Source organism: Mustela nigripes, chromosome 6, assembly GCF_022355385.1.
Source record: "Mustela nigripes isolate SB6536 chromosome 6, MUSNIG.SB6536, whole genome shotgun sequence".
NCBI classification, from domain to species: domain Eukaryota; kingdom Metazoa; phylum Chordata; class Mammalia; order Carnivora; family Mustelidae; genus Mustela; species Mustela nigripes.
Genome location: NC_081562.1, coordinates 24942480 through 24965904, shown reverse-complemented (window position 1 = coordinate 24965904; position 23425 = coordinate 24942480). Strand labels below are relative to the sequence as shown.

Genomic DNA, 23425 nt, shown 5'->3' with positions numbered 1-23425 from the left:
GTGCTAAAATAGTTTATTAAATAATTTATTCTCCTGAATTGAATGACCACCTTTGCCATATACTATATTCTCATATAATGGAACTATATTTTCATAATCAACCAATTTCAATTATTCTGATCTATTTGTATATTCTTACGCTAGTACTATTTGGATCTGATTATCAACAACTTTATAATATATATGGATAATTTGATAAGGCAAGTCTTTCTCTGCCCCACACAACAAATACAATTCCTTTTTATATTTAGCTATTCTGTCTTATAGTCTTAACACACATACCCATAGAAATAGCTTTCTTTAGAATTCTAGTCAGAATTGCATTTATGTATTTGTTTAGAAAATTGACAATTGTGTCACATTGTCTTACCCATTGTCCTAGTATGTTTTTTCACTTATCTGATTTATTTTCAGGTGGGTATGTTCATTTTTTGTTAAATTTTGTTAAATTTATTCTTAAATGTTTTATGGTTTTGTTACTGATGTGGTCAAGATTTTTAAAATTTTTAACCATGTGAATGTGGTGGAAGACTTGAAGTAATGTTTAATACAAGAAAAATTGAGATTTGATAAACCTTAGAAATTACCCTTTCCTTCTTACCATCATTTTCTATTGCAAATTAAATATAGAAATAGAATAACTTCTTTTTTTTGAAACAGTAGAGAAGGGGCAGCTGGGTGGCTCAGTGGGTTAAGCCTCGGCCTTAGGCTCAGGTCATGGTCTCTGGGTCCTGGGATAAAGCCCCGCATGGAGTTCTCTGCTCAGTGGGAAGCCTGCTTCCCCCTCTCCCTCTGCTTCTCTCTCTGCTTACTTGTGATCTCTCTCTCTCCGTCAAATTAATAAATAAAATCTTTTTAAAAAAACAGATGAAGATATTAATTATATGTTGTAATTTTTTTTTTTAGTAATACTTGAATATTGAAAAGCAATATTGTATGCTGTGGAAAAATAAAAAATTACTGTGATTATGTTGCTCTTCAGTAAGTTTTGATATTTTTTGACATTCACATAATCAGTTTTGATTATTTGCAAATAGATCAGAATCAGTATTCCTATAGACTTGGTAAAGTATTAAATATAGTTTTGTATCTCCCTTCAGTTGTTTTTTAAGTTTACATTTACATTCCAATTAGTTAACATATAGTTTCATGTGTATGTCATAATGCAAGTACACTCCTTTATCCCCATCACCTGTTTGACCTGTCTTTTGTATGTCCTCCCCTCTGTTAACCATCAGTTTGTTTTTTATAGTTAAGAGTCTGTTTCTTGGTTTGCCTCTCTTTTTTCCCTTCTTTTCTTTTTTTTCATAAACTTACTAAAAATTGCATAAATTATCACAAAGAACTCGCCTGTGTAACTACCACCCAGGTTGAGTACAATATTTTATTTAACTTTTTATTTTGAAATAATTCCATTTTAAGAGAATTGTACAAAGAACTCCTGCATACCTTTCATTCAGGTTCTCTTTAACATTTGCCGCCTTTGTTCTCTTTCCTGATGGAATATGACAGTTATACATGTACTGTATAATTACCAATGCGATAACATTATCTCCTTGCAAGATGGAAGGTAAATGTGGAAAATAATATATTGGTGAATCTGTATACATACTTTTTCTGTATTAATTTGAGGGTAGTTTGTGTATTATTTAAAAAGATTTTTTTTTTTTTATTTGAGAGAGAGCACAGGCAGGGGTAGGGGCAAAGAAAGAGGAAAAGGGAAAAGCAGATTCCTGCTGAGCACAGGGCCAGCCTGCCTAGATCACTACCTGAGCCAAAGTCAGAGGCTTAACCAACTGAGCCACCCAGGCGCCCCAGTAGTTTGTGTATTTTTGGATGGAATACTAGACAAGTAGATAATTCAGGGTTGTCATATCTGGAGGCAGATGATGCCAGATTTTATCACCATGATAAGGTATTATTCAGTTTCTCTAGTGTGTCATTAATATTTTTCCTCTTGTAATTAGTAATTTTTCCTTTTAAAAAAATTGACATTCTCTATGTATTTCCTGTGTCATTAAAAATTTTTATGCCAGTTTTGAATGATTATAATGGTATTCTGTTTTGTACCTAACACAATTTTATTAGTGATTTCCCTATTTAATATTTCCCTAGTTTTGAACTTTCAGATTTTTACCATTAGGAAAAATTTTGTGATGAACATCCTTGTATATTAATCAGATCTGATTTTTTCTCTTATTCTGGTTCTCTAGAAGTAGAATGAAGAATTATTTTGAAATGCTTGGTATCTGTTTCTAAATTTAGTAGGCATTTGTTCTATAAGCAGTACATATTCATTTTAGAAGAGAGAGGAAATACAGATAAGCAAAAAGAAGAAAATCTAAATTCTGCCAATTTTTAAACCACTGTTGACATGCTTTTTCTTCCTGTATACAGAGGTATACAGATGTGTATTATAAATACCCGGGAATGTTTTTCAAGATAGAACTATTCTGCAAACAGCTTTATAACCCATTTTTAAATTTGTTTTCATGTTAGTAAAGAAATCAGCAGTATTTTTATATGTCTCTGTATATGTATGTGTTTTCTACTGATTTTTCTTTTTTTGCTAGAGCATTTAAAAAATAAGTTTTGGGGTTTTGTTTTTGTTTTTGTTTTTATGATTTTATTTGATACACATAGAGAGATCACAAGTAGGCAGAGAGGCAGGCAGAGAGAGAGCGGGGAAGCAGGCTCCTAGCTGAGCAGAGAGCCAGTTGCGGGACTCTATCCCAGGACCCTGAGCTTATGACCTGAGCGGAAAGCAGAGGCTTAACCCTCTGAGACACCCAAGTGCTTCCCAGGTGCTCCCCCCCCCCTTTTTTTTAAAGTTAGATCTCCAAGCCCAGCATGGGTTTTGAACTCATGACCCTGAGATCTAGAGTTGCATGTTCTACTAACAGAGCCAGCCAGGTACCCCAAGTCTCTTTTGAGTCTTCAATTCTAAAAACTTCAAGCAATGGGGTGCCTGGGTAGCTCAATTGTTAGGTGTCCAACTCTTGATCTCAGCTCAGGTTTTGTTTTGTTGTTGTTGTTGTTTTAGATTATTTAATAATTTCAGAGGGAGTTGGTGGGGACATATGGAAAGGGAGAAGGAAAGAAGCAGACTAAGCAGACTCCCACTCTGAGAGCTGAGCCTGTTGAGGATGGATCTCACAACCCTGAGATATGACCTGAGCTGAAATCAAGAGTTAGAAGCTTAATCAACTGAGTTGCTCAGGTGCTCCTCAGTTCAAGTCTTAATCTCAGGGTGGTGAGTTTGAGCCCCAAGTTGAGCTGCATGCTGGTTGTGGAGCCTACTTAAAAAAACAAACTTCAAGCATCTCCCAAGAATTAGATATTCTTCAAATATCACACTTAACATAAGTTAGCAGTAATTTTCCAGTATAATGTAAGTACCTAGTTCATATTTAGAATTTTTTTCCCTGTTATCCCTGAGACATGTCTTTAGCTATTTTTGCCCTCTAAACCATGATCTAGTCAAGGTGCATATGGTGCATATAGTTAGAATCTCTACCTTCTTCTCTATTGCACTGACTTTTTGAAGAGACCAGGTAGTTTAGAAAGTCTTATATTTTGGGATTTCTTTTACTGTTTCCTTGTGGTGTCATTAAGCTTTTTTCTCTATGTCTTTATTTTCTGTAAACTGGATTTAGTTGTAAAGGGTTAGATTAAGCACTTTGGCAGGAACGTAAAAGTGATACTATATTCTTTATATTGTATCATAGTCTGTTGCATCAGGTATAAGGTCAGGTTTTTCTCTTACTAGTTTTACTGTATTGATCACTTGGTTAATGTGGTAATAGCCAGCTGTTTCTTTTTTAAAGGTACTTTTTTCTTCTTGTAGTTTTCAAATAATCTGTGGGGGTAGTTTGGTACGATTGGAATATCCTTTTCTTCAACGACTTTTTAATTATTTCAGTATCTATCCATGCTTTATCAGTTATTTCCTTGGGGACTGCAAAATGGTGGATTTCTAATTCTGTTCTTCTTTCTACATTTATTAGCTGACCTGTAAGAAGAATTTTCCCTATCCACTGGGTATCAATTAACTTTATCAGTTAACTACAGTTTCTTATAGACCAAGTTAAAATATGCTTTATTTTTCCCCTTTTAAGGATCAGTTTTCAGAGGAAAGAATTGGTATCATGTCTGTGTGTGTGTTTATTTCTGGGTTAAAAACATGCACTTTTATTTATTTGTTTTTATTTTTTTAAAGACACATTTTTGTTTTTATTTATTTTTTAAAGAGTTTATTTGTTTATTTGACAGAGATACAAGTAGGCAGAGAGACAGGCAGAGAGAGGGGGCGAAGCAGGTTCCCTGCTGAGCGGAGAGCCCCATGTGGGGCTCGATCCCAGGAACCTGGGATCATGACCTGAGCTGAAGGGAGAGGCTTAACCCACTGAGCCACCCAGGCACCCCGAAAGACATGCATTTTTAAATGGCTTTTTATAAATGTGGCATTTAGTGATTTAAAAATACAAATATAACTATTTTTTAAATTATGTATGCAATGAGTTCAGAAATGTTTTAACTGAAATTAATTGGATTCCTTTGTGTCTTTTGGTTTGACTTATATATTTTATGCTCTTAATCTAATAAAAATGATGAAATATTGAAAAGACTCAGCACTATGAAAGAGGTGTGAATTTATATACTCTGTAAACACTTCTGTAAAGATTCTTTCAAGCAGTTATTCTGATAGTTTTGTTGCATAGATATATTTTAAACATTTCTAACCCACCTCTGTCAGTTGGATGAATTAATTGCCCTTTCAGAGATTTATTATGAGCTCAGAAGGTTTTTTTTCCATCTTATTAATTTCTCTATTTTTGCTAAATAAACTGATGGTCAAAATGTTATATTTAGGAAAAGGGGAGAGGCTCCTTCATCATATTTTCTTAGAAATAGTACGAGCTTGGAATTATGATGTTAGAGCTTGAATATTACTCTATTGACTTTCGATTTGAACTCAAGACTTAGAAAAATAATTTCTTTAATCCATTTTTTAAGTGGTAACTCTTTACCAAGAAGGCAGAACATTCCATAACATTCCATAAACATTCTTTCAAAGAATTCACTGCTTCTAAGAATCAGCTATGCAACTTCAGAAGTATAAGATCGCGTGAGGCTTATTGATTTCAGTATTGGCGATCTTTATTGTATTATGTCGTGATTCTAAAATGTAGTCAAATAGCATTTGGATTTTAATTATACTTAACATTTTAACCTACAGGAAGTGAATTTGAGGAATTGAAAAGAAATGTGAATTGATAGTAACTGATTTCATTTTCATGGCTGATACCCATCAGTTCCCTGTGAAAATAGTCTTATCATCTTATCATTCTGGAGAAAACGTTTGAGGATATTTTTGTTTTTCACAAAATGTTTGGCTTTGGGGGCAGGGCTGTCCATATAGGTTTGGCTGTAGTATATGTGCTGGAGTTATGGCCCATGTAAGAGATGTGATATGAAGAATTGTGATATGTTTAGTTTAAAAATTGATTTGAGACTTTATCCAGTACTCTTAAGCCTAAAAATGATGTTTTCTTAGAATATTTGGGTTCTTGGTTCCCAGGAAAGATTTTTAGATTCATGGGAGAGAATAGACTAGAGTTATATCTGGAGGTCAGGAGATACAGTTTGTCTGTCCCATTATGGAGTGGGCAACTATATTGCAGCTGAAAAAAGATTGAGCTGCATGTCAAGAGTTACCTTCTAGTTCCTGTTACCTTCTAGTCCAAGGATGTTCGTTTGAATACTTTTATTAGGAATTGCTTGTTGAGTCTTCACTATTCTGATAAAAGTAGTTTATATGCATTTATATATTCGTGGAGTTTAAAACTGACCTTAACAGATGGTGTTGCAATATTTCAGTTTTCTGATAACATCAGTATACAGATTCAAAATACATTTCTGGGGGGGTAAGGAGAGGGTGGTTGGGTTATGGACATTGGGGAGGGTATGTGAAAGGGTGAGTGCTGTGAAGTGTGTAAGCCTGACGAGTCACAGACCTGTATCCCTGGGGCAAATAACACATTATATGTTAATAAAAACAATTAATTAAAAAATACATTTCTAAACAAAAGAAACCAAAGAAGCCTCTGTGATGCTTAAGTATCCTTAAATAGACATAGGACAGCCCCTTTGAGTCTTTGTAGCAAATTAGAGGTGTTAGATGTTGGCACACAGGTAGCTGCTGCAGTAGAAAGTAATCATAATGAACTTGACAGTGACAGAAAAACAGCATTTGGGGCCATTAACTTAGGGACTTGGTGTAGAGCAGTTGTATAAGCTTCTTCTTTAAAGGCCCATATAGGAAATATTTCAGGCCTTGGGTGTTACTCATTTCTGCCTTTGTAGCATGCAAGTAGCTAAAGACAGCATGTAAACAAATGGGCATAATTGTATTGCAACAATTTTATTGACAAAACAGGTGCTGGCTGGATTTCCCTGTAGACTATACTTTGAGACAAATAGTAATTCCTTGAAGGCATCACTTTTGTAAGTGAATACAACTTCTATATCGGTGATCACTGAGTTTGTGAGCTGTATATTCAATATTGCTTAATGTGTGAAAGTTAAAACTTTTTAAAAGGTGTTCATTTGAAAACAGTTACTGTTTTTGAAATAATGCTGCTTAAAGGAAGTCAGTGGATCTCCTCATTCCCAGAAACTGGATAAGAAATGTTTGTTACTCCTGACAGCTTTTTTTTTTTTTTTTAAGATTTTTTTTATTTATTTGACAGAGACACAGTGAGAGAGGGAACACAAGCAGGGGGAGTGGGAGAAGGAGAAGCGGACTCTCTGCTTGAGCAGAGAGCCCTGTGCATGGTTGATCCCAGGACCCTGAGATCATGATTGGAGCCAAAGGTCAGACACTTAACTGAGCCACACAGGCGCCCCGTACTCCTGGCAGTTTTAAAATATGAGCCATATCCTTCAAGGAAGATCACTTCATATATAGATATAGATATACAAATATATACAGATGTACATACATACAATTAGAAAAATCCTTCAAAAACACACAATATTTTATGTTTTGAGGGAGGTGTATAAAGATTTCCAGGTCAAGTTTTTGCATTAGTACTTACCCTGTGTATGAAGTTAAATGCTAATTTTGGTGTGGTCTTTTGAAGTCTCTTAGACTATAACCTTGAGTGGAAGGATTACTGTTTTCTCCCATTCCTTGGTTTCTAGGACTCTTTTCTGACTTATGATTTTGTCTTTTTGTGTGGCAGAGTTTTAGTCTCTATGAATGAAATCTCACTTGAGATTTTGTTTTGTTTTGTTTCTTTTGAGTCCTAAAGAAGGTTTAACTTGATTTGGCTGGATTGCAAATGTGTGACTACTTGTTTTTCAGAAATTTTGCTAACATTTAATAAGAGAAACTGAATATGTAGCATTTTATCTAAAATGTCTTATATTAATATATTTTTATCTCTCCGCTTTTATGTTCATCTGCTGTTTCTTAATGACTAATACTATGCTGTACATACTATAAAGGCGAACAGCTGCTTGGAGAACCACGAGTGAAGAAAAGAAAGCATTAGATCAAGCTAGTGAAGAGATATGGAATGATTTTCGAGAAGCTGCAGAAGCACATCGACAAGTTAGAAAATATGTTATGAGCTGGATCAAGCCGGGGATGACAATGATAGAAATCTGGTAAAAGAAATATGTTTTTGGGGGCGCCTGAGTGGCTCAGTGGGTTAAAGCCTCGGCCTTCAGCTCAGGTCATGATCCCAGGGTCCTGGGATCGAGACCTGCATCGGGCTCTCTGCTCAGCAGAGAGCCTGCTTCCTCCTCTCTCTCTCTCTCTCTCTGCCTGCCCCTCTGCCTACTTGTGATCTCTCTCTGTCAAATAAATAAATAATAAAAAATCTTTAAAAAAAAAAAAATATGTTTTTGTAAGGACATGATGTCTTTTTTTTTTCTTTAGTGCTAACTCCAATTGTAATGTTTGGCTTTCATTATTACTTTGCTAAAACCTGAAGTGAAGCTCCTAGAAATATCTCTGAGTTCTTGTACTGTAGATGTAATGAGGAAATTGTAAGAGGACATTTATACCTCAACCACTCTATTTTGTACCCTTGTACCCTTACATATGGAAGTGCACACATTATTATGATTCTTATGTTCTGCTTGAAAATCTGTTATTTTGCTATCAATTAATATTAAAATTATTGGTCATAAAACATAGTTATAATGCAATGAAGAAACCAATAAAAGTAGTTATTTCTCTAGTTTTCCCTGAGAAGTAATTAGTTGTAAAAGGCAACAGTCCTCTAATTCAGACAATTTTTAGGTACGCAACATTGAACAAATAAAACATAGTCAACATTTAAATTAGTCTAAGTCAAGAATCTCATTTCCTAGAAAACTAAGTAAAAAGTGGATCTTGTGGTTCTGTTTCTTCAGACTTCTAATGGAAACAAATTCTTTTTATATTTTAGAGATGAGCTACTATTTTCATAGCATTAGAGAACTACTTATTCATATCTAGGAAGTGCTCAGATCACTCCCAGAAAGTAATTTAAGAGTTTTTAGTAAACTCTCTGGACCTGATGACCTGTAGGGTATATAAGGATAAAAATGTAAAAGTAAACAATTTTTTTTTTCATAGTGAAAAGTTGGAAGACTGTTCACGAAAGCTAATTAAAGAGAATGGATTAAATGCAGGCCTGGCATTTCCTACCGGATGCTCTCTGAATAACTGTGCTGCCCATTATACTCCAAATGCTGGTGACACAACAGTATTACAGTATGATGACATCTGTAAGATAGACTTTGGAACACATATAAGTGGTAAGTTCTTGGAAATAAGCCTCCCCTTGCCAAAAAAATCTAGTCTTCTTTCTGCTGGATGGGGCTACAGGTTTTGAACTCTCCAGTTTTCTTCTTTATTCCTTACTTTTCAGTAGAGCTGTGTTGAGGTAAATTTTGAGATTTTTTAAGCATCCTGCTAAATGGAATATAATGAAAACTGTTGGGTAGTTGAGGTTTATTATTTTTTGTATCAAAGTGTGAAGAATTTAATCATGCATTTCTTCATGTTGTTGTTTCAGACATTTATCCGTATAACAACAAACATTTACTTAGATCCTTTAAGTCTCAACCTTTATATACTTGGTGGCTTTTCTAAATTCTCTCTCAAACCTCCTCAGGTTAGTATCTTTTTAAAAGTCTCACTTTAGGTGAGAAAATAAAGCTCAGATAAAGTATTTAACCTGAGGTTTTGCTAAATTGGAGAAACTGAACTGATGATTGACCAGTGTCTGTGGAACTATACATTTTCTCTGCCCACATTGTTATTCTTTAGTTCCCCAGGTTTTTCTCTTTGATTTGTTTCTGTTTATAATTTTGCCTATCCACCTGGGGTAGCACTGAATTGGTACTATCTTGAAGTAATATATACTAACACTGGAAATAGTCTTTTTATTCTAAAACCTTTATGTAAAATGTATGCTTTTTTCCACTTGGATTGTGAATACTGTCTGGGTACTTCATCTGAACCCATCATTTTATTTTCCTTTTAACTAGTAAGTTTAATAGAGTAGATGATATGAAGTAGACAAATTGACTAGTGGATAAGTCAACTTAAAGAAGAATTTTCTCTTTCAGGTAGGATTATTGACTGTGCTTTTACTGTTACTTTTAATCCCAAATATGATACATTATTAAAAGCTGTAAAAGATGCCACTAACACTGGAATAAAGGTATGTGAACTAGAAGCACAATTTCATTCAATGTATTTTGAACCTCTTCTAGCCTGTTTAAGGTCTCTGGATTATGTAAGACCGGTCTGCTGCCCTTAGGGTTTTAAAGTGGGTAATTCTAGTACACTGTACCAGAGACTTACAGAGGAAGTTACAATGTGCAAAGCAGTTTATTTAATCATCCTTTATTTTAAAATACTAATAAATTGCTATAAAATTCTTCATTTTGAGTAAAAATGTATACATCATTTTGTTTTTAGTGTGCTGGAATTGATGTCCGTCTGTGTGATGTTGGTGAGGCCATCCAAGAAGTTATGGAATCCTATGAGGTTGAAATAGATGGGAAGACATACCAAGGTATACTTTTAAAAACTATATCTTATTTTGAAATGCATGTGACCTCTTACAGAATTAATTTTGCAGAATCGTGTTGAGTGCTTTCTTTGGGTCAGCTGCTTTATCTCCATCTCCTGGGAATACAAAGAGGAAAAATGGGGGAGAGAGGAAATGAATGACCTCCTCATATTAGGAAAACTGTGGTCACTAGGTGGGAACTATTGTCAAGCTACTGTGGTATAGGTGATGGGACACCAAGGGATTTATCCCAGATTGGCCAAAATGCAGACTTGGTTTTCTGTGACTAGTCAGATTGAGGCTCAGAGACAAGCCAGAGACTCTTTCCATTAATGCCTCCACCACCATCCCCCACTTTTTTTGCTTTGAATCCAGAATTTAGAGTCCAGTTAATTTCTTCTATGTCTTTCCTTTAATCTTTATTCCCTTTGCCTCTTAGTCTTTCTTAGCTACTGTCTTAGGTACATAGTCCCAGAGTCACCTATGCTTTCTGCTGCTTTCCCATCATTCCAACCTTTCTCCAGTCTCTGGGTCTGACCACTATCCCCCTTCCTAATCTCTGCTCACTGTTTTCTTTAACCACTATTCTAATAACTTTCTCACAGAATATTTCCTACATTTCCTTTAACCAAATCCTGTCTCTTCTTTATATTCCTCTTTGCAGAGACGCTCATGCTTCCTTGCCCTCAGTAAATTCACATCATTTAGCATTTTTTGCATAACCTTGCTGATAGTGATAGGGTATTATGTTTCTTCCAACTACAGAAGGGGTTCTTCCTCTGGAACCTGATGTTATCTGTCCTTGTTGCTCTCTGTCAGATCCTGTGAACACCAGTACAAATCAAAATACTCTCTTAAGGCTGTTCACACTTGGATGGGAGGTATTATGGGATAATGAAGAAAACATATTGTGAGGTGAGACAGGTCTGTCTGACTTAGATAAACTTAGACCTGGCTTAGATAAACTTAGGTCGAAGTTTGACTTAGATAAACTTAGTCATACTGTAGGGTCAGACAGGTCTATCTGAACTTAGATAAATTCTATAAACAGAACCCAAGTTTCTTTGACTATAATAGGATTAAGGATATCATGTTTTCTTTCTTTTTTTTAAAGAACTGTAAATTTTATGACAATGCCTGGGATTTACTAGTATGCAACAAATTTGTGATTTCGTTCCCCCAGATTTGGGATTGGTGTCACAACGAACAATGCTTACTCAAGTCCCTCTCAAACCATCTTTCCTTCTCTTGTTTTCTAATTCTATAATTTTGGTTGGCTTGTGTTCTGCCTTTCAGGATATATTAAGTGACAGTTTGACTTAATATTTAGTTACCGCATAACATTGCCAGCCTGAAATATTGGAATCAATATCTGCCTTCTTACACTTTACATTAACCCAGTGCAACATTTTAGGTTCATTTTGTTTCAGCACCCCTTTTTTGATAACAGTTATTGTGTTGATCACGGTTTTTAGTGGAGTGGCATAATTAATTTTTACTAATTTGAGTAGAAAGTATATAGTCAAATCATAATGTTGGGAAGATAAAAAAATGGATAGTAGGCTGTATTCCCAGCAGCAGTTTCCAAAAACCGTGTAACAGAATGAGCCATCAAGGGAGTGGTTTTATTTACCTTGATCAGGAAGCTATAGAATTGGAAAGTTACCTTTATCATTATTGGTCCCAGAATTAGCCTGCTGCAGTCACAACCTGTATAATACACAAATGGATACTCCTATGCCCTGCTCCTTCTGTGTAACTTGGTTTTTATGTGAGGTTGGTATAGTTAAGAAATCTTAAGTAAATGTATTTTTGATTGGCCTTTGGGGTAAGTTTGCCAGGTCTTGGAGAAATAGTGATGCTTACTGAATTTTAAAATAAATTTAGCTTACCATTTGTAAAAGAAGGTGAATTTTTTTGAAGAGCTAACAGAGTTTTTTCTGTGCCATCCCCTAAATATAATTGTCATTTTTTCATTGTCATTGAATTGAAAAAACCTTGCTACCTACTTCTGCCCTGAAAGAAAGGTGGCTTGTTCTGAGAATTCTAGCACTGGTAAAGCTAGATTTTTTAAAAACTTTTTTATTGTGAAATTATGTCATGTGTGAAGAGATACATGCAACATAAAAATTCAGTTAAGCAATTGTGAAAACTATAATCCCTTGTGGAATAGAATATTCCCAGCACTTCAAAAGCCCTTCAGTTTTGTGTACCCTTTTGAATTATAGCAGCCTTCCTCTAGCAAACCACTTCCTGGAGTGCTGAAATATTTGCATTTGCTTTTCTTAATGTCTTTATCACCTAATTATGTATCCCTAAATAACAGTATTGTGCTTAATTTTGATATGTATAATAAATAAAACAGTATGCATACAACTGTGCCTTCCTCTGTTCTTTTTTCTTTAGGTTTTATTTCAGTTGTTCACTGTATCCCAACTTTTTGTTTTTATTATTGTATAGTGTTCCATTGTGTGAATATACCACAATTCATTTTGTCATTGGTCTCGGGACCATGGAATTTAAATTTTCCTCACTAACACACGAGCTGTGCTATAATAATAAAATTTCATTTTGTAATTCTGTCATTTTGACACATAATTCTCATTTTCACATTACCTTTTGGTCCGTAACTGTATTTTTTGTTTGTAATCACAGTATACATGGCATTTTATAACTTTTATTAATGATACCTCCTTAGGTGGACCCCCATTCTGTCATCACATAATTTGTTCTTTTCCCAGTATCTCCCTTCCTCCCTTCTAGTTTTTAATTGATAACACTGTAAACCTCTTTTCATATTCCACTAGTTTTCCAGTTTGTATGTAACTGTGCCAATGTGGGGTTGTTTAGTAGAGCCATGTCTTATTTTTAAGTCAATACTTGAAGTCTGTGCCAAAAAGCTAAGAGATCTGTTTGTGCGCTTGAAGGCCCTGAATAACTGTCTTTTCCTGTTACGCCAGTGAAACCAATCCGTAACCTAAACGGACATTCAATTGGGCCATATAGAATACACGCTGGGAAAACAGTGCCCATTGTGAAAGGAGGAGAGGCAACAAGAATGGAGGTATGTGTGCCATTAATAGTGTTTTTTATGAAGCATTTTAATTTTTTTCCAAACTAAAGTTGGTGGTAGTTAAGTACGTAGTATGTTGAACAAAATTAACTTGCCGTCTGTACTCCAATAGGAATTGGTCTATGTGAATGTGCAGATCGTGTCTGGTCAAACCATGGCTTAGTTAGATGTGGAAGTTGGCTAGCCAAAGGATTGTTTTTTCACCACTTATTAAGCATCTCTTAGGTGCCAGTCCCTTTAGTAGTCACTAAGGATGCAATAGTGAACAAAATAAAATTCCTGCCCATGTAAAGGCTACATTCTTTTTTCTTAAGTAGGCTCCATGCCCAGTGTGGAGCCCAGTCCAGGGCTTGCATTCATAGCCCTGAGATCAAGACCTGAGCCAAGATCAAGAGTCAGACACTTCACCAGCTGAGCCACCGGGTGCCCCATAAAGGCTACATTCTAATAGGAGGACACAGAAAGACCAGAGTGCTAAGGAGATAAAGCAGGAAGGGTTGGATAATGACTACCAGAGGTTATTTCAGGTTTCTTAACATGGAGTAAATAATACCTCAGGCTGAAGTTAATAGATGGCAATTTAATTAGTTCTTGCTTTTTCTTTTCTCCCTGGACTCTTACATATTCTTTAGGAAGGAGAAGTGTATGCCATTGAAACCTTTGGAAGCACAGGAAAAGGCGTTGTTCATGATGATATGGAATGTTCACACTACATGAAAAACTTCGACGTTGGACATGTGCCAATCAGGTGAGAGACCGTTGTTTTTAATATGTTTCTTTTCCCAGTTAGCAGCATTTTAAAAAATTTGACATATCCACAGTGGTACATTCCATAAGTGTACAGTTCTATAGCCTATGATTATGTTTTGTGGATTTTTATAATACAGCAAAGAAACTAGCCTGTTAAAAATCGTAACCGCAGTAAAAACAACATAGGCAGGTATTCTCTTAAGATCCGGTTTCCAATGGTAATTTGAGGGGTCATAATTTTGCTAGCATTTCTAGGTTGGTTTTTTGTTGTTGTTGTTTATAGATTATTTATTTATTTATTTGACAGAGAGAGAGAGAGAGAGAGAGAGAGAGGGAGAGAGATCACAAGTAGGCAGAGAGGAAGGCGGGGGGGGGGGGGAAGCAGGCTCCCCACTGAGCAGAGAGCCTGATGTGGGGCTCCATCCCAGGACCCTGAGATCATGACCTTAGCTGAAGGCAGAGGCTTAACCCACTGAGCCACCCAGGCACCCCTAGCATTTCTAGGTTTTTGTTCTTAATATTTTCTTATTGTTAAACTTTTGTTTTTTACCTTTTTTCCCCCCCTTAACCTTTTTGAAGATGGTTGAAAGATGGATTTATACCTCCTTTATGTGCAGGTCTTTTCAGCTTGATGCACAGAAAAGGAAATTGCCATCATAGTACTGTTGACGAGTCTCTATGGGGAAATTAACACACGTGCACATAGACACATAAATATGATAAGACAGCCTTCAGCTGGTCTCCCATTCAGCTGCCTTGTATAATTAGTTATGGGCTGTTACACATTCTGACTTTTGAATGTTTAAAGAGGCAACAAAAAGTTTTTTTAATTACTGAGTAAAGCCACATCTACTGTATAAGTTTCCCTTAATGGAGAAACTTTTTTTTCCTTAATGGGTAACTTTTTAGCTACCTTTAATTCTGGATTTTCTCTTCTTAGGCTTCCAAGAACAAAACACTTATTGAATGTCATCAATGAAAACTTTGGCACCCTTGCCTTCTGCCGCAGATGGCTGGATCGCTTGGGAGAAAGTAAATACTTGATGGCTTTGAAGAATCTGTGTGACTTGGGCATTGTAGATCCATATCCACCATTATGTGACATTAAAGGATCATACACAGCACAGTTTGAACATACCATACTGTTGCGTCCAACGTGTAAAGAAGTTGTCAGCAGAGGAGATGACTATTAAACTTAGTCCAAAGCCGCCTCAACATCTTTTATTTTCTAAGCTTTGTTGGAATACATTATACCAGAAGTAATTTGCAACATGTTGTCTGTTTAACAGTGGACCTATGTAATGCTTTTATCCATGTTTAAAAAGGAAGGAATTTGATCGAAGGCAAACCATCCAATGTAATTAGCCAAGGAAAAAGCTTTCAAGACTTTCAAATGTTAACTGTTTTTTCCCATCTAGGAAATGCTATAAAGCTCAAATTAGTTAGGAATGACTTATACATTTTTTTGTTTGAACACCTAAGAGATGCTTTTCAGATATTTATATTGCCATATTCTTAATTGAATGCTTTGAATGACTACATCCAATTCTGCACCTATACCCTCTGGTATTGCTTTTTAACCTTCCTGGAATCCATTTTCTAAAAAATAAAGACATTTTCAGATCTGAGAGCTATATTTCAATGTCTGTGGTTATAATTCTGCACAGGAATTAGCTAAACATAAATAGCTGAACATGTAGAGACTTTTATCTTGATTGTAGACCTCTACACTGAAACTTCTTCTGATATAGTGGCTGAAACAAGTTCTGTACATGCATAAAGTGGGAGAATCTTCAGAAATTAATATAGAGCTTTAGGAATAGTTTGCCTTTGTTTTCTTTTTAGAACCATTTTAATCTTTGTCTTTCATTTTTTTCCCTGACATTGGAAAGATCTGTTAATTGAAACATGCTAGTAGGAACATTATACCAGCTCAAAACCTTGATTTAGTAAAATCTCAACATATAGATCCGCTATCCAGTGGTAGTACTTACCAGGAAACGTATTCAGCTTACTCAGTAAACCAAAAGGGCATTTAAAACTACAAATACTAAGACAGGGAAACTTCCTGTACTTGGATTGTGCTCTAGTTAGAAAAGTTTAATTGCATCATTAGGCTTTTTCATTAGTGAGCCAAATTACTTTAACACCCTGCCCTCTGGACTGGCTTGAATTAAAAACTATGGTGGCATTTCAGGGAGTGAGGTTACAGTAACATGGCAGCTAAGTGCATAAGTTGAATGTAAGACGCTGAATACTTGCTTGAACTGAGTCCCACTACAGATTCTTGAACAAATTGCTTGAATTCTTTGTAACTGAATTTTTGGCAATGTTCCAACATAATTTTAAAATTGTTTATGTACCAAGGTAAAGCCTTAATTTGTATATGCTTTAGCACAATAAGATTCACTGCCTCTGGGATGCTGTTTAGTTTGTATTTTGTTTAATGTTTTTCTCATAGGAAGAAAAACCAGACTTCTGTACTTAGATCTATTATACATTAAAAAGCTGCTCTTTCAGCATTAGAGCTATAAATGAATGTTATCTTATGGGATAAATAATCTAGTTTTTAGCTATATGAGCCATGTTTATTATGGTGCTAATGTTCAAGAGCTACTTTTGGATTATTTCCTCCATTTTCTGTGATGTGCCTAGTGGCAGAGCTCACCAATTCATGCTTGGGCATGTTACAGGTCTTGGGGCCTCCAGCTAGTTCTTTTGGGGTTCTGAGTCCACACCTTCTTCATGTGTTTTGGTGGGAGACAGAAAGTACCTTGATTTCTAAGCTCAGAGAGTTTTACAATTGACCTTATGAGTGAAGAATTTTGGAGTTTTGTAAGACCTCTTTAGCAGTTATCTCAAACCCGTTATGAGCTCCCCCTCTCTGGTGTAACTGTTGGGAGCAGTAGCATCACTGCAAGCCCCTGGAATAGCTGGAAGGAATATGATCTTGTAAATAGGAAAGCTGTCACTTAAAGAAAATTGTATTGTTTACCTACTAGCCATGTATCTCTTGAAATCATTTTGTCATGTTTACAATGATGTACCTTACTGGTAACAAATTAGTTTGATGTTTAACAAATAGTGCCTTTAGTAAATTATTTTACAACCAAAACATGTTGTTTTTTGTTAGATCAACTTAGCTGAATGTAAAGTCTACAATGAGATATAGAACAAGAAATCTTAAGTTTCTGTTCATTGGCTAGGTTTTAGTTTTGTTGTAAATTTAAGAGACTTATTTTTTTATATCAGTTTTACATTTGTACCAAAATTGAGCATAAAGTACAGAGTTCCCATATACCCCACAGCCTCCTCTCAAAGGTTTTGGTTTTGAGGGATTAAAGTAAAAGGCTAAGTCACTTTCTCTCATATATTTTTACAGTGAAGTTAAGTACTGAAACAAGCAACCTATACTATTAGAAACAGCAAAGCTTCCAGAGTGGTTTTTAAAATAATCTCCCTAAAATTAGGTGCAAAAGTGTACAGCAGCTAACCCAAATACAAAGTAATCCTTGAAATTAAGAGAGGCTAGACTCTAGTATCTTGACCACATAAATTTTTAATGAGGTATAATTATATTAACAGTTGAGGTAACAACTTGCATAGGTATTTAAATGAACGATTTTAAACTTTAGCCATTTAATACTGAAGCTGTATTTTTGGCATAAATGATTGGTCTGTTCAGAGATAAATTCTCATTGCACTTCATGATCAGCTGCCCCAATGACTTGTTCTCTGAAATTTAAGTAAAATTTGCTAATAGAGGTCCTTTTCAAGCTTATACTTAATAGATGATCAGTAGCCGAGAACAGCATTCCACAGGATATTCTTTCATTAAGATTTCAAAAAAGGAAAAAATGATCTTCCAGTTTGTTAACCCTGAGCTAAGATGTTAAATAGCTGATCTATAGAGGTTAGTGAATAGTTACCAGCAGTTGAATTTTGAAGAAGTAAGATTATTAAGGAAGAGCAGAGTATTTCATATGTACTTCTTAATAAGATGCAAGTTTAGATAATTTTTTAATTAAAAAAGTAAGGGCCCAGTGTTAAAGTATCTGAGGCTCCTAATCTTCACATAATTGGAGCAAAACTTATCCAAGCCTTTAGCTATTTAGAAATAGAAGATGCTGAATATGTTGCTCAGTTGCAAATTTTTTTTACTCTTCAAGAAGACAATTTTTTTCCTTCAAAAATTTTAAGAGATCTAATGTTAAACATATAAAATGAACTTATTCAACTTAAACTGTACTTGTATATCATAATACACTGCTGAATTCAGATTTTTGATAAGACTGTTTATTTAGAATCTGGACAAACCTGTTTGCTGCCAAACCATCATTGTAAGTCCCAGCCATCATTGTTTTCATGTCCTCAGTACTGAAGTAATTTAAATACACTATTTATAAAGCTGTCGTTTTCATTTTGGACTATGCCAAATAAAGAACAATTCTTAAAACTTAATAAATTTTTGGAAAAATGGAAGTTCCGTTAACCAAAGTAATGTCTATTCTGAGCCCTGTAACACACAAAGCCTCAGGAATATAAATTAGTGTGATTGATGATTATTTAGGTGATACCTTGATATTTCACAGTAGTAGTTTAACTCTCTTCAAAGGGCAAAGATAACTTCAGCATACAAATGGCCTGAAAGAAATTTTTGTTTTTGGTATGACTATTAGTAAAGAAAGTATCTAATTTTCCATCTAATAAGAATTTGTATAGAAAATGCCTACAAAAGATAAATAAATGTATAAAATGATGCCACCTGAATTTCGGTAAAAGATTGCACAAATTCATGATCTGAGCCAATTAAGACATCAAAATAAAAAAGAGGTAATGCTAGTCTGAAGTAAATACTAAGTTTAAAACTCCCAAGTACTTGAAAAAAGTTTAGTTACCTGCTTGCTGTCATTGATACACATATTTATGCTAATCTTATGTCTGTAAAAGGAATTTTGTTGTAGATACAAAATGTATAAACAGTGCACTGATTCCTAAGTAAAAAAACAATGAAACTCAAAATTGTAAGCCCTTTTAAAAAGTATATATAAAATCGCAAGAAGAAAGCCCCACTGTCTTTGGATCAGCTAAGGATTTCATTAGAAGAGGTATCAGCTTCTTCATTGGGATGTTGGCTACCAGACAGGAATTCTGGAGGCAAGAGTTTAGAATGTCCATTCTCAGTAACTCGCTGGGTATAAAACAAGATATAAGCTTGGGCCTTGCATACTTCATCCATAGTGCACATGCTTAGCTTGGAATCATTGCAGTGTACCCAGAATCCTAGAGTGAAGCACAGAAATATACCTTAATGTTTATAAAATATCTTCAGAAGTTTCTAATATAAATTAAAATGGATTTAAAAGCATTATAGTCTCAATGAGAGTTACGTTTCTTTGAAGGGAAAATAATGAGCCAATCCATTTCTATTAATGAGAAATACAGCTTGGCAGTATGTTATTCTGGAATCATCTACCTCTATTCTAGAAGTAATCTGAAATTAAAAAATCTTACTAGTTCATTCGACCCTATCTTTAATTCTAGGTATAATCCGACCAGTTAATGCTTTTGCTGCTAACCATACTGTAAAGCAAGCAGTGTGCAACTCACTCTTGGTAGTTTATTGTTAAATTAATTGCATTCGTGGATTATGTGGGCTTTCTCTCCATCTTTTTTCTGGGTGAGGGGGAATGGTATGAATGGGGAGGCTTAGTCCTCAGTAGTAGTTGAAGGAAGGGGAAATAAAAAGTGAAACCTAAGTCAATTTTGCCACCTATGAAGACTATCCTTGAGGGTCCATGGAGGCAGTAAGTGAAAGTGAGTTTTAAAACCTGAACTCGGGTGCCTGGGTGGCTCAGGTGGTGAAGCGTCTGCCTCTGGCTCATGTCATGATGCCAGGGTCTTGGGATCCAGCCCCGTGTCAGGCTCCTTGCTCAATGGGGAGTCTGCTTCTCTCTCTCTTCCTCTGCCCCTTCCCCATCCTTTCTGCCCCCTCCTTCTCTCTCTCCCTCAAATAAATAAAATCTTTAAAAAATAAAAAAGAAAACCTGAACTCAGAGTTTGTTCTAAATATCTGTGATCCCCAGTTCATTAATGCTCTGTTCTCTAACAAAATTGACAAGATGGAACCAGTAGACAGAGGACTTGTCCTTACAAATACGCTTATAAGATAGCAAAATGACTTTTAACTAATGTGACCATCCTTATTATCCTATTGCTACAGCCTCTGAAAGTCAAAACTACTATAATCATGCAGAAAATATTCCATTTTCTGCACAAATCCTTGATTTCTTTTTGTTTTTTAAGAACTACAGAAGTATTATTGAAAAAAAAAGGGTCAGGGGCGCCTGGGTGGCTCAGTGGGTGAAAGCCTCTGCCTTCAGCTCAGTCATGATCCCTGGGTCCTGGGATCGAGCCCCACATTGGGCTCTCTGCTCAGCAGGGAGCCTGCTTCTCTTCCTCTCTCTCTGCCTGCCTCTCTGCCTACTTGTGATCTCTGTCAAATAAATCAATAAAAGAAAACAAAACAAAAAGTATTGTTAAAAAAAAAAAGGTCAAGTGGCTTCACTTAAGATGATTAGTGGCCAATTTAGAAATTGTAAAGCCTGAATACCAGTTTCCAGGTGTGACCCCAAATAAAATACTTTCCCCATCTATATACCTCCTTCAGAATTATAGCAATAGGCAGTGTAGTGTCCTGAGCCAAATCCTTTCCCATGGTGCATTACTACCGCAGATAAATCATAGATAAAACATTCTGGTCTGAGGGATTTCAGGGATTCCCTGCAGCAATAAGGCTCCATGTTTAAGATTTCTTCAAAGCCAACATGAACACCAATTTTCTCTCGGTTATTACGTCCTGACCACCTGTGAACAAACCAGGGTAGAATAAAAAAAAGTCAAGGGAATATAACCATGTACTAGGTTCAGACAGTCATAATAAAAGGCCTCAATATAGAATACAAAGTGTCATATGTAAAATAATGTAAATGTAAAATCCTTCCAATGCTGAAGTTGGCTATAAATGGAAAATTTACGTTCATTTAACAGGTTTTAAAATATTTGTCTTCTGCAGTTAATTGATAGTGGAAGTAAATCAACTTTCAGCAAAGGAAATTATGGCCTAGATTAATTCAGGGTACCAAAGGGTTTTTAATTCTCTCTTGCCTTGTCACACCATGTGGAAGATACTCCAGAATCTAGAATTTGTTCTTGGGAGACAACCTGGACCTTTCTTGGCCAGGTATATGGAAAAAGCAGGACCAAAAAAAAGGCACCTCTAATTCTTTGGAACACTTTAAAGCTCTTCTAAGAAAAAAATAGGAACTGTAACCCTTCCCTATAAGTCAGCACAACACTCATTAGGGATAGAACTCAAATAATGCCTCTGTACTGTCATTTTCTCAGTCTGTTGGTCATGCTTCCTCTTATTGAACCAAAGCACAACAAGCAATGTTTTTATCATGCACACAGTATGAGCTGGTGCTACAAGGGCAAATAATGTGTTATTCAAGAAACTATAATGAAGCTTGGTTTACAGTGGTACAGAGACAAAAGACAGACACAGATGAAAACATGATAGCATTAAAGAACTAAAACATGAGGTTATGACAAATAATAGTAAGCAAAGAAGGAGAAAGGAAGATAGGTTTTGTGAAGCAGAAATATGTGAAAAGGTTATTGGCACACTATAAAATTGTGTGGAACTAAAGATGAAACTTGCAAATTAAATTATCTGTTGGGGAGAGTCATATCCCAAAACTTCTCTCATGAAATGTGTAAGAGATCCTATATTCAATGCACCTGTTAAGTAGTCAACATGGAAGACCAAGCATATAAAAAAAATGGGACTTGCTTAACACAAGTTCCTATAATTCCTATCATTCAAAAGATTCTTTTAGTTTACCATATCATTCAACCCTTACATTATTTAATGCTAAATAAACACTCATAATCTATCTAAATAGACAATACTCATTCCTATTGATTAAATTGGGTACCCAGGTTTTTTTCTGCTGATGGAAATACAGTAAAATGATAACAAGATAACACTATACCCCAAGTTCATAGTAGTTTGCTTCAAAGAGAAGAGAGAGCTTTGAACTGGGAGGCACACATGGGGAGTGTCTAAGGTGCCAGAAATGTTCCATTTCTTAACGCTTTTTCAGAGGCTCCTCTATACCCCTCCTCTATCCCATTTTCCCTTTTATATTTTATATATCCTATATATTGTATACATTGGCAAATACAATAGTGCTTTTGAACAGATGAAGAAAAAGGAGAAAGATAAATGTGGTAAAGGCAGCATAAACAAGATCTCTGAATCAGAAATAAACATGGCATGAAGGGTCAAAAATGTTTTGGGCAAAAGACAGAAAGAGATAGGGTCAAATAGGTTTAACTCAAATGAGAGCTTGAAATACCAGATTAAAGCTGCAATTAGGAAGAACAGGACGTTCTTCAACAGTATCATAGCCAATTCAGCACAAATTTAAGTAACCAAAATTGAAGTCCTTTCAGTTCTGTCTTTACAGAATCTCGTTTATGCTCTTACTTCTCCATGCTCCCTGGCCCTTCTTACCTGGTCATGGACTACAATATTAACCTCCTAACTAATCTTCTTGTTTTTATTCCACTTGATTTAATGCACAGTGGCAGGTCTCACCTGATTTCACTAAACCTTTTTTGTATACCCTTCCAGGTTCCTCCTCCATACTTCATGTCACTCCCTTAGGCTAAAGTGCGCCTCCTTCTGCATATACCACATTAATTCACTTAATAAATATTTTGGGGCAACTACTATGCACAGAACTCGGTTCTGGGCCTTGAGACATAGGCATAGACAAGGTCCCTGTCATTATTGAGCTCTTGTTCCACTGCCAGAGGGAGAGGAGTACGTAAATAAACTACAGATTGCAGACAGTGGGTTTTGCCATTTATGCAAAAATGGGGTAATGTGATATTGAGGGTTGGGTGGTGCTACTTTTAAATAGGACGGTTGGGGAAGTGTGCTCTTAAGAATGGACATATGAACTGAGACTTAAATGACACAAAGACCCCCCTATGCCATCAGACTTTGGGAACATTTAGACATCAGCTAACTCCCTCTTCCAAATCTCTGATAAATCAATTTGTATATAACTTGTGATACTTAGCGTTTTTTTTTTTCCCTTTTAATTTTTAAAAAATTTTAACGAGGCTCCATGCACAGCATGGGGCTTGAACTCTCAACCCTGAGATTATGAGTCGTATACTCTACCAATTGAGCCAGCCAGGTGGCCCCACAGTATTTCTATTTCACTACTATTTCCGTGCATGCCTGACTATAATCTTGAGGAAAGAGTCCTACTTTATATTCCATAGGAATATAGAACAACATCTTGCATTTAACAGCACTCACGTGTTACTTGTTGACTATACCTTTAACAGCTTCCATAAGTAACTGAAATAACTGGGAAGTGGGGTTGAGAAGAAAGAGGTACTGGACTTTTACTTTACCTTCTGCAAAGTTTGGATTGTTTTT

General features: G+C 35.6%; 2 protein-coding genes across 3 annotated transcripts in view; one reads left to right on the top strand and one right to left on the bottom strand.

The window, feature by feature from the left end:
• Window positions 1-15185, top strand: part of METAP2 (methionyl aminopeptidase 2) — a 29855-nt gene extending 14670 nt beyond the window's left edge. For both annotated transcript variants that reach the window (XM_059402325.1, XM_059402324.1), the window contains exons 5-11: window positions 7513-7674; window positions 8633-8814; window positions 9631-9725; window positions 9986-10082; window positions 13040-13143; window positions 13785-13900; window positions 14843-15185. In XM_059402325.1, the coding sequence (XP_059258308.1) occupies window positions 7513-7674; window positions 8633-8814; window positions 9631-9725; window positions 9986-10082; window positions 13040-13143; window positions 13785-13900; window positions 14843-15095 (1009 nt within the window). In that variant the 3' untranslated portion in view covers window positions 15096-15185. The remainder of the gene's footprint in view (window positions 1-7512; window positions 7675-8632; window positions 8815-9630; window positions 9726-9985; window positions 10083-13039; window positions 13144-13784; window positions 13901-14842) is intronic.
• A 118-nt stretch (window positions 15186-15303) lies between these two features.
• The window catches only part of USP44 (ubiquitin specific peptidase 44), a 32158-nt gene continuing 24036 nt past the window's right edge, over window positions 15304-23425 (bottom strand). Inside the window, exons 5-6 of the mRNA XM_059402326.1 lie at window positions 20564-20769; window positions 15304-19185 (exon numbers count right to left, since the gene is read on the bottom strand). Of these exons, the coding sequence (XP_059258309.1) occupies window positions 18986-19185; window positions 20564-20769 (406 nt within the window). The 3' untranslated portion in view covers window positions 15304-18985. The remainder of the gene's footprint in view (window positions 19186-20563; window positions 20770-23425) is intronic.